Raw genomic sequence first — 12,501 nt, forward strand, 5'->3', positions numbered from 1 at the left:
TATTCTGTTTTACGCCGCAAATATCCATTATATGATTCATACTCGTGAAACGACATGGAATATCAATGAACAATGTATATGCATATATGTGTGTGTTTCCAAGTTTTAGAATACACTATGAATTGATCGCAAAATATCTCTGTGGACAATCGCAATCAATTCTGTAACTCGATATATAATGGTTACGCGATGTTGTTGTAGAAAGAACCCAAAATTATAGCTCCAAGAACAGATAACAAAGTGAAGAAAATTCTCGGTGAAGTTGTAATTGCACTGTTGCAAGCGTCCTCCATGCACAGATCACAGTGTTGCAGGTTGATATCGTCAGAGGCTTTTCCTCTTATCGCTTTACATGGGTCGATAGTCTCTGTTTTCGCAGTCTGGCAATTTCTTACTATGATGTCTTGTTTGTTAACTAATAAACATACAGTAGATTAATTATTAAACACATGTATAAAAGCGTTTGTTTATATTATAGGTAAATAGTAATTAAAATTAATTTTAAAACTAAACAGAAGAATATGATGTTTGTATAATACTTTTACTTTTGTTCACATTGATTTTTTACCTATATTAAAAATTTATTAGTATTGAAAACTAATTGCAATGCATTATTTACCATTGAGAGTCGTTTTAGCACATGCCATTGGAGCAGTAGCCTGATAATGTTGGGAATTGTCAATTTCAAAAAATGGAAATATCAATTTTAAAATATTATGCTGTAGGAGACTTTGTTGCCATTCAATCATGTTGTTATAAGTGCATTCAACAGGTTCAATGTTGTGTGCCTTTGGATCTGCATCACAACCGAGATTGGTTAGCGAATTACACATGTAGCACTTCAATTTTTCATCTGCAAATAAAAATAGTCGTTTGTAATATATATCTCGCTGTTACATTTTTCTTCATATTTCTTGTATGACATTCCATACATTTATTTATTATATACAAGATATATAGGATACGTAGAGTGCATCATATAAAATTTTATATGCTTTTCTATAAATTAATATAAATATCAGTTTATTTTTGTAATTTCTCAAGAATTGTCTTAAACAAAGATAACCATGTTCATTTTATTACATAGAATGATATATTATATTTTTTTTATTCAAATAGTTATTATTAAACGTAATAATATTTCTTAGCGTAGTTTTATCTTCAATATTTGGAAAAATATAATGAAGAATATTTTTCGAAAGAAAAACTTAAAATGATGTATGCATGAAATATGTTCTAGGTTGCAAATAATTCTATTAAACACTTAACATAAGCAAATTTTTGGAGTAATCAAACTATTAGATCCCTTTTTTATGTCCCACAATAACATTAGCCCTATAATATAAAAATTGTCAAATATTCGAAACAATAGTTACCAAAAATTAAAAATGTTTTTCAATATGCTATTTTGAATATTTAATAAAATAATTTTCAACTTTTTAATTTTTAATATTTAATACTACCTCGAAAAAAATATTCTTTGATTATTGTTTATTATTATAATTTCGTTTCATTATTTTTAATTTTTTATGCGTTCTTATTCGATAATGTTTTTAAATATTTACTAGCAGATTTTTAATTAAAAATTCATACTAATAATCATTATACAAGTAATAGTATGTATATAATTCTTCATTCGTATTCCAAATAGTGTCTTTGTATAATATCGTTGTTTGTATCTTGACTTAAAATGATATGTATGCTTTATATTCATTTTAATATTTTCGAATATAGTCATTAAAATAATATCATCTTCGAATAGTATTTAAAAAATATGGAAAAATAATATTTTAGCGTTTTTGAACAATCGATGTTTCTAAAAATACGTTTCTCTTTCATTATCATTTAAATTTGAAAAATTTGAAAAACCTACGCTCATTCGTCGTCTAAAAAAGAACAAAATGTTGGAACGCTTCGAGCTTTTTTGTTTCATAAACTCTGATCTGCAAACTCACACCCCATTGTGCACGAACGGTCACTTCTTCCATCATTATCTCGCGATTCTTCAACGCTTGTGCCACTCAAACGTTGTTAAGTTTGACATTGTAATATTTTTGTATACCTTTTCTAGCATTTGACACGTTCTGGCCACGAAACTCTTAAGCTTTCTGCAAAACATAATTGTTACTCTTTCTTTTAGTATACAATACATATCATCACCTTACTTTTAATAATTGTCAAACTTTATACGATATAAAATTCACGTATATACTATAAACACTGTCTTTAAAAAAAATATTTGAAGAGTCTGTAACCTTGAAATCACGAGAAACGAATAAAATTATTAATTTTCTTAATTTTAATTTTTATCCTTTTTAAAAATTTATCCTTCTATAATTCTATGTAAAGCGATACTTAAAAATTCTTGGTATCATAAAAACGAATTCCAGGATTTTTTCCAACCTCGTGAGTTTGTATTTTACATACAGCAGCAACTGAAAAATCGTTAAATGGTATATAAAATGAAGTGTCGCGTAAAATGAGGACGATAAAAGACCGTAACAAGGAATTTAAGAATCCAAGCTGGAAAGAATATGCGAATAAAATAGAGATTTCGAAATTAATCGTGTAAGTACGTATAAGGTATTTTTCATTCTCGCTCGGCGCATACCTCGTGCAATAACGACCAGAAAATAGAGAAAGATATAACGGATCCAAGATAATGTTACGCATGAATCCTCTTGGAAAAATATAGAAGCCATTTTTCTGGATTATAGTCCATTTCAATTCAACGATTGTTTGTTTCCCGGAAGAAGCAAATAATCTATTTCCTTTGGCGCCTGGTAGACGCTCCTGCGACGCCGGAACATTTCCGACTGTCGCACATAATTCTAACAAACCAGTGGATCGAGCTTACGTACTGTAAGAATGTTTATAATCGAGCGTACGTTTCCAGCGTTCCTTTTTCAAATACGCATGTTCTATGTAGTTATTTGGGTCGCAGTATCGTGGCGCCAGGAGTTGCGACGTTACCCCCTCCCTCCACAAATTGTAACTTGTAGTTCGACAAACCACAGTTAACCTACTAGCCTTCTGGTTTCAAATTGTTTCGAATCGATCGAAAATAGCCGTCGACTCGAGGGAAACGATTCAGTTTCCCCTTACGCGATTATATCTACGATCATACGTAAACGCATATACACGTCCGAGAAATTATTTGCAACTTTATCGACTGTTAATAAGTTCACTGGCATAAATATAACTGTAATTGTAATTGCTACAGAGAACTATATGATATTGCAGAAGCGAAGGATAACTAAAGAAAACATAACAGGGGATAATGGAAGAAACATTCGTGACTAATAAAACTGACAAAATGAATGAGACAAATTTGGAACGCCTACTGACGAGCAATTTGTCATACACTAGGATTACGACTACAGCGAAATTTTAATAATATTTTGTATAAGATATTATATGTATATTATTCGATATATAGGTTATTTATTATTGCATTACAATTTTTATACAATTAATAATATTATACAGATGTATTAATATTAGCTACAGTACCTGTCTAAATGAAATAATAGTACAGTATATTATTTCTAACAGTTTAATACTAATTGGAAAACACAATACGAAATAGTCTGTAAAATTAAAACAGATTTTTAGTAATTGATGTTATTTTATAGAATGAGAGATATTCGATTAATTATATCAAAATCATTACAAATAATATAACCTAATTTCTAATGAACCTAATTTTAGATTAATTATAGATAATGTTAGTAAATGTTAATTGTATAGTAAAAGTTTAATTGTGAACTATTTTCTAACGAGGCAATGTGTAATTTCTTACTCAAAGCTTTACTGAAATACCATGGAAACGGCTTGTGTACGGTAGATTGCTCGCCGGTAGGCGTTCCAAATTTGCATTTTTAAAACTTCGATACTAGAAAATAAAGCAAAATCAGATGTTTGGTAGACAAGAAATATCTCTTTCAAACTACTTTATTACTTTTACTTGGTTAAATTTTGATTACGAAGCATTTTCTACATCTATATATTTTTTTTAAATGCTAGTAATAGTATATTCCATATGAATAAATCATATATTAACAATTTAAACCTTATTTATTATAAAAAATTTTATACTAGTCCAATAACGTTTGCCCAACATTTATTTAAAATTAATTTTCAACAATTATCATATGTATTTTATTGTAAATGAACTTCTTGTTCACAAAATGTCCTTTTTTAAGTAATTTACAAAATACTGTGATAAAAAAATAATAAAAATTTTCTTATAAATTATTAACTCCTAAGTTGATGTATAGTACACGAAATATTCATATTTTAGAAAGTGTCAAATATAATTTCTAATAATTAATATTCTTGAAAATTTGGAAAGAATAACATAAATTTATAAACGCATGGCTGTAAATATGATGCAAATATTTTATTTTCATTACATTTTTTGCATTTATATCAATATCTGCAATATTGGGAAGTATGAATTTGAAATGTAAATACAATTATAATATTATTCGTGTAATTATGATAAAGAAAATGTGATACAGCTATGTATTACACTACATAGATAGTATAACAATAATATAATATAAAAATTACGATACGTCATTTTCCAAAATATATGTTTCAAGTATATAAAAAATTAACAAAACATTATATTGATGATTATTTACATTCGCCTAAATATACCACAAAAACGGTAATTATCAATTATTCGGGTCATAGTTATTTTGTTTGAATATATATATTTCCGCGTAATTCGAATTTTATTGTATTCACGTTCATATGTGTTTTAGAATGGAAACGTACATTAAGAAAAGCTCCCGTTTCTATATAGAATTCTAAATCGAAATCTTTACGACATTTTTTATGATTTTGGTAAGTTTCAGAATAATAAACCACCAAATCCATAACTGTGCTCTAAAAATATATCAGCGAAACTTCTTTAAGCGTATGAATATAACCACAACATGGAACTAAAATAAGTTGCGTATCATGTATCACACTAACCGTTGGCGAGAACAATGTAAACATAGTTGATCACGAACGTTTCTCTGACCACCGACGATCGAATAAAAATTTCATCACTTCGATCGACAAACTTTTGTTTGCATTTTCACTAATAATTCACCATAGGAAAGAGGTTTGTTTCCCTAAAAATTTTTCCCGCATTCTTTCGTAGAGAATAAATTTTCAAAATAATCACCTGAACGAACCGCCGAGACGAGCGCGAGGCTGACAATTAGCACTGCGATCCTTCGAGCCATTTCGGAAGTCGTTGAAGCAAGTCGTGAGAAGCAAGTTTTCTCCTGAAGTTTACTCTCGGGAAGCAGAATGCAAACTGCGATTCGTGACGGAGGGTGAAGCACTGGCACAAGGAAGAGTTGTCGTCGAGTCGACAGCCTGATCGCGAGTATGAGATTGCGAGGTTCGCCACTCACCACGCCACTCACTACACTCCTCTCTGTTTTTAGCCTCTCCACCGCAGATCGCATAATCGCGCAAGCCGCGTAGATTTAGCTTTCTTTATCCCTCTAATTCTCTTCCATAGATCATTCGCCGTGGAACAATATTTCAATAATTCTTTTTCATAATAATTCTTTCCTGTGTAATATTATTATTGCAATTTTTGTAATTTTATCGTGTAGAATTTCTATTCGAGGTTATATTTTTTTCTAATTTGTACTTTTCTTGAGTTTCTTAATTTATGCCGAATTTTTAATTGAATTACTTTTGTTATACGGTGATTATCACTGAATAGAACCAGAATTTACAGTTAATGTTTAATAGGAAATGTATATAACTAATTCGATTTGAATTACATTAAATTAAATTGACTGAAATTAATTTTATCGAGTTTGGTTTGAACGAGTAACAAAATGAAATATTCATACCGTAACTTTAAAAAGAAAATTAGTATTTGATTAGATTTGGAATGAATTTTAGTCCTTTGAATAACTATTATTTTTTGCATCTTTTCTCTTTTCGATCAATTAGTATAAATGATCTATTTTAGTCGATAGTTGATTTAATGAAAATTTAAGATATTTAGCAATACACATTTTTTAAGTTCTGGAAAATAAATGGAATATATATCAAAGAATGAAATTAAATATGAAATTTTATTTTATTGTTATTATACTTTTACATATACTAAAACATTTTCGAAAATAATTAAAATAAACTTAATTATTTTTATAGATCACATTGTAAATTAATATTAATAATTCTTTTTCAATTGTGTATTTTGCATTTAAACAGTACGACCTTTTTGCAAAATTTTTATCCAAAATACTTGAAATAATGTTTGTTACGTAAAATTTGTTTAATAAATTATTTTCTACAATATCGTTATATATTATAACGATACAACATAACAGATATTTAATTTGAAACTTTAACACTGCTCCATGTAATTTCCATGTAAAATATACTTCTGCACCTACGAGAAATTATGTGAAATGATTAAATTATATAGCTTGTTTCTTGTAACTCGTAATAAAGAGCAATGTACTATATATACATATTCAGTAATATAAACCTAATTTAATAGCATTACTCTCCACTGTAATTTATAATGAAACACACGCTAGGTTTATATAATTATTATTACTATTCAAAACACTTATTGTAATTTACATTAACATAAATTTTTCTACAATTATTATTAACATTCAAAATATTTACCGTGATTTATACTAACACAAATTTTTCCACAATGATTATTACTATTCAAAATACTTACTGTAATTTATACTGATACAAATTATTTTACAATTATTATTACTATTTTCAATATTTACTGTAATTTATATTGCTACAAATTTCTTTTATAACCATTATTGCCATTCAAAATAAAACTTCAACTAAATCACAGTATAACAAATACTTGCTCGTTTAAAAGACAATTTGCCTTTTGCTAATACAAAATATTGTTTCCGGACTCGAATGTTATAAACTTCGCCAAACATGAAATACCCATATGGTTGAAGCAATGTGCGTTTACCTGTTGCACCGCTGTTAAAAAATATTGCCTAAAATGGTATATGATACAACTTCCGCGGTTAGTGTATTCAGTAACACTGGCGTGTGTTTAATCAACCGTGTCACTTATACGTACCATTGCTCGTGTGACATTCATCGGATTAAGACTTTGTGTACAATTCACGTGGAAAATACATTCAGAATCCGTTTGGCAAGAATTCCAAACTACGGTTCCACGTAGTTCACATCAAAGTAACGAACCACTAAGGAGAACCGTATAAATTGTGGCGGTGGCGATTGATGAGGAGGGGAAGTATAGATACATCGAAGAACGTTAATTGTCTATTAGCCTAATTAAAGTTTGCGACGTCCATGACAGAAACAGTACACAGGCCATATTTTTGTGGCATTTAACACGTAAATACGCTTTTTCGAAAACTACTTCTTTACCATTCCATTGTTCAGGGACAAAGTAACACTGAAAATAGGAATTAGTTATAATCAAGATGAGGAAAAGTTGTAGAATAATAGTAAATGATTTTAATTACGATTAAACATTATAGACAGTAAAAATTGTTTTCAATTGTTTTTAATGGTCATTTTAAACGATGGACGGTTCTTTTTAATTATGAATAATTATTATCGTAAGTAGAATATTTATAATAACATTTATTTTAGTTATCATAAATATATTATAATAAAAGTAACGGAACATTGTATTTTTTATTTTTTATAAAATATAATAATAATATTATTAATAATAATAATTATAAATTATAACGACTATGAAAAATGACAATAGGCAAATAAAAGAGAAAAAGTGTCGATAACCGAAATAAAATTCTGACAGTGATTATTTTTAATTAAAAATAGTTTACATCATCTATAATTGCTATTTGAAATAAAAAATAATAACATTGTCTATAATAGTTATTTGTAACCAAAACGAGTAATAGAAATTTTTTAATTATTGCATTTTTTGAAAAATTTTTTAAAATTTTATATAGAATTATATCGTATATGAGTAAAAATCAGTATCTTTTCGATTATTTCGTTTCACAAAACCTTAGATAACTTGTCTTTTAGTAATATGGTGATATGTTACAACTGATAATATGTTACATTATATATACATATATCTTTGAAGATAAAAATTCTTTGTACGGAAAATTACCGATGTTTCTTCTTTTAAGATCAAAATATTTTCACTGCAGAAATTTATTTTAAGATCACTAAGATCAGAATTTTCTTAGCTCAGAGGATCAAGCATACACTCAAATGCTAGGAATTAGGAATATAAAATGACGAAAAATGTAATTTTCAATTATTTTTAATAAAAATAAGAAAAATTTCATTTTTCAATTTTGTGTCATATTATATCCGCTGTAATATAAACAACTTATTATTTATTTCATGCAGAATGAAAATGAGAGAACGATGAAAGTAAGTAGAGAAGTGAGGAAGTAGAGTAACTCCATAAAAGCTCGACCCCTTAAGGCCGTTTCACATTGCAACGAAGCGAAGCGAAGAAGCGTATAATTTTTACCACGTACGCAATGGACTTCCATTGAAAACATTTCTACACGAACTTCAATGAATATGAACATTTCAAAACAGAAAATTTTATCAACCGATACACTATATAAATAGATTCCAAACAAGAAAGAAGAAATATTTAATTTACTAAATACTAAAACCTTCTAAAACTTCTAAAAATTATTTTTAAATTTACAAATTAAGATTAATTAATAGATTGTGAACAAATTTTAAATTTGTAAAAATTTATTGATATTTAGATAAATTCAAATAATATTTAATATTTAGATTAATATTTAAATAAATTTAGATAATATTTAATATTTAAATTAATATTTATAGTAGTTTAGGTAATATTTAGATAAATTTAGATTAATTTATTGATATTCAAATAATTTGGATAACAAATTTATTAATATTTGGACTGCATTAAAATTTCTTCGTCAATCTGAATAAAAAATTTTCTGATTAGTTAAAAATTAAACATACTCGTTACAGATATATATGTATATATATGTAATATCTTCATATTCTATGTTTATATCGAATAAACTGTTGTTTAGACGTAAGTATCACTTATTTGACTGAAGAGTAACAAAGGGAAGAACATTTTCAACAGACGAAGTCGTTCAGTCGCGGGGCTTCTGGGTATCGGTTACGTTAATTCAATTTGAGTTTATCTTTGCAGGTGGTTCTAGTTATTCTATGGTATACTTATTGTCTACTCAGTTTTTACAGACGTTAAACTCTGTCCATGACTCAGACAAATTCGCGAACATTCGTGCAGTTCTAATTGGGAGGACAATGGACCTGAGAATATTTAATTTGAAACGAAGATAAAAAGATAACAATTTAAGGTGGTGAGTCATTCGAACTAATTTAGTACCTTAATTTTTAAAACACTTTCAAAACAAAATTAAGATCGAAGAAATTATTAGCGAACGATTTTTTATTTTGTATAATGCTTTTGAATGAAATAACAAATAGCAGCATCAAATATTTAAATAAATTTAAAGCGTTATAATTGTTATTTATTGTAACATTTATTGTATAGATATTAAACCAATCAAATTTATTTATCCGTAGTATTTTATTTATTAAAACGTTTAGAATTTACTTAATGGTTAATAAACATGAAAAGAAATAAAATAAACGTGACTTAAAATAGATACACATTGTAATGATTAATTAATAATACATAATAATGTTAACAATGAACTATTATTAAAATAACACATGTTAATAATAATTTTAATAAAAATTCGTGAACCAATTGCAAAACGATAATTAGATATCTCTGCGTTGTACCTTTACAGGTTTATAGGTTATGTAAAACATATACAAGATGCCGAATTTTCATTTTTAAATGAGAAAAATGAGAAATGCGTTTAGCAAAAATTGAAAAATGTCACGAGAGTCATTAAAAAAGAATTACCTCTCTTCATAAATAGATGTAGGACATATAAAGGTTAACTTTCCTTTTTTTAATGAAATCTGCAATTATTCACTAGCTCGCCATTGTGAATAAAAAATTACTAGACTATTTAGATCAAAAAACTATTAACTTAAGATATATTCTTTGAATTATAAAACTTCCATGGTCAACCATAAACGTCAGAATCGTCTGAATAAACGCTATTTTATTATGAACAGAAAAACATAGCACATCGTTTAAGAAAATGAAGATAACTTCAAAATTTTCGACATCCCTTTATTGTCTCATTCTGGTTACTTTTAAACCGTGAAATTTTTATTAATAAAATTCTGTTGCACTTTTTCAAAGTAATCAAAGAAGTTGGACCATCCTCTGCATATAATAGGTAGATGAACGATTGAACGAAAATTTATCGAAGTGCGTGCCTTCGATTTCTGCTTCCTGTGACCTCCTTCGTTCAAATGCGTGCAGTTTCGAAATTTCCAACGACGTTGTTCGGTTTTTATCATAAACAGCAGGGGATGCCGTATCTTGCAAAATTGTCCTGCAATTTTCATTAGACAGCATCATTAATCGTGGCTTCGGTCATTTTGGTCGACGTGTAGTCGGATACGCGTAGACTCCATTCTTCCGAAAAATCAGCACGGTACAGTAAAGAAAACAGGATAAAGAAGGAGAAAGATGAGAACGAGAGACGTCCGGCATCACGGCGCCTATCCAGGACACCAACGACGCCGTCTAGCTCAGTTTTGAATTTAGCAATTACTATGAGATCTAGCACAGAAGTTTTCCTTTATTTTCTTCATTACGTCCTGCGAGTTGATGCGTTTTAATACCCCTTCCCTTTTTAACCTTTTTTTTTTTTTTTTAAATAATCTACTTTCCGAAAGGTTATTGCATTCCCACCGTTTTACTCTTCTCTATCGTTTGCGAGTTTCGTGTTATTTCCTGGTAGATGATATGTGGGAAAACTTTTTACCCTTCTAAGTACTTTTATTCGCTTTATTTCCTGTTTTTCAGAGTTCGTATGTGTTTTAATGGAGCAACGTGTGAGTAAGGCTTTAATTTAATTTATACTTAATTTTATACTTATTAAGTAATTATAATAAGAAATACAGTGTACTTGGTATTGAACAATATGAATATAAGATATGTACAGGGTGGCCATATTAAAAGGCTGAATATACTGAATATGAAACGAAATTAACTTTTACAAACACGTATTTTTAAAATTTTTTATTATCTTATTTGAAAATATAATTGATAGATTTTTCTGTATTGTGTATGAAAAACAACATCCTTAAAATGACCACCATTTTCTTAATCACAAATTCGGTTCTGTCTACAGAATTTTCCGTTTTTCAGTATCCACCCTGTATAATATATTATGATATCTATATAATATCTATGCGTAATATTTTATGAATAATAAGTAGTGCATATTTAAGTTAAACATTATATGTAATTTAATTAAAATATTAATATATTAAGCAAGATTTTGTACAATACAATATGTATTGTGTACAAAACATTTTTGTCTCTCACATAAGACTACTATATGTATAATGTTATATAATATCTTTATGAACATGCAGTTATGTCTATGTTATATATATATAAATTATATACTATATGTATAAATATATATTATAAATATATTATCCTAAACTTACCTTTATTAATATTATTAATATCCTTATAAATATGCAGTTATATCTATGTTATATATACTGCTGTATATAATAAAATATTAGTAAAAGTAAGTTTTGTTAGTAATGGAAAATATATTTATTAGAATATAATAAACATTTATTTTAATCTTTATAAACGGAACGCGTAATAATATAGAAGAAATATATAATTATAAAGGCAATGATTTCTTAATTGCAACTAACTTTTCCATTTACTCTCTCATTTTTCCTTTTTTCTTTCATATATTACACATACATATATAGTCCATATCGCATTTCATTGATTACACGCGTATTCATTTTTTCAGCACAATCTAAATTCGATCATATTAATATTCCATGCACACTCATCCTTTCCTTCAAACATCACTCTTTTGTTACATAGATATATATATAATCTATGTTTACCTATATCATAAGTTTAAATAACCATAACGTTTATAAATGTTACATATACGTGTACGTAAATTTGTAATACTATTATAAAACCTTATTTATCATTACATAACTATATAAAATATTATAAATGACTCAAAAAGCATTTATTATTATTAAATTGCAATAAGAAAACCAAACAACTAAATATGAAAGAAATCTTTTTGGATATTAACTTTTTATCTTCTATTTGGCAAACCTGGTACCATTTTAATATATTTATAGAGTGATAAAATTTCAATCACATCTTCTCCTCTTGCATAACTCGTGCATCTACACCTCTCTGTTATTTTTGATCATACAAAAATATGACGAAGGACTTCGCGATAGTTAATATCATTTTATCGAAATATTTTTCTTCGAAGTCATATTTTTCGTGATAAATACTTTTTTGATATATACAATGATATATTCTATTAGGCACGTAGTTATAACTAATGAAAA

General features: G+C 27.5%; 1 protein-coding gene across 1 annotated transcript; it reads right to left on the reverse strand.

The window, feature by feature from the left end:
• Nucleotides 1–182: 182 nt before the first annotated feature.
• LOC143221649 (UPAR/Ly6 domain-containing protein CG9338-like) lies at nt 183–5,243 on the reverse strand. The gene is made up of 3 exons (XM_076447035.1): nt 5,183–5,243; nt 620–853; nt 183–415 (listed from the first exon to the last, which is right to left on the reverse strand). Exons 1-3 carry the CDS (start codon nt 5,241–5,243, stop codon nt 183–185), a joined length of 528 nt encoding a protein of 175 aa, XP_076303150.1.
• Nucleotides 5,244–12,501: the final 7,258 nt, after the last annotated feature.

This window comes from Lasioglossum baleicum, unplaced genomic scaffold (genome assembly GCF_051020765.1).
Source record: "Lasioglossum baleicum unplaced genomic scaffold, iyLasBale1 scaffold2881, whole genome shotgun sequence".
NCBI lineage: Eukaryota > Metazoa > Arthropoda > Insecta > Hymenoptera > Halictidae > Lasioglossum > Lasioglossum baleicum.

Coding starts and splice junctions, on each gene's coding strand:
- LOC143221649 (XM_076447035.1), bottom strand. CDS start 5,243: ATGGCTCGAAGGATCGCAGTGCTAATTGTCAGCCTCGCGCTCGTCTCG. Junction 854..5,182: donor CGTCTCGGCGGTTCGTTCAG/GTGATTATTTTG, acceptor TTTTATTTGCAG/ATGAAAAATTGAAGTGCTAC. Junction 416..619: donor TGCTAAAACGACTCTCAATG/GTAAATAATGCA, acceptor TATGTTTATTAG/TTAACAAACAAGACATCATA.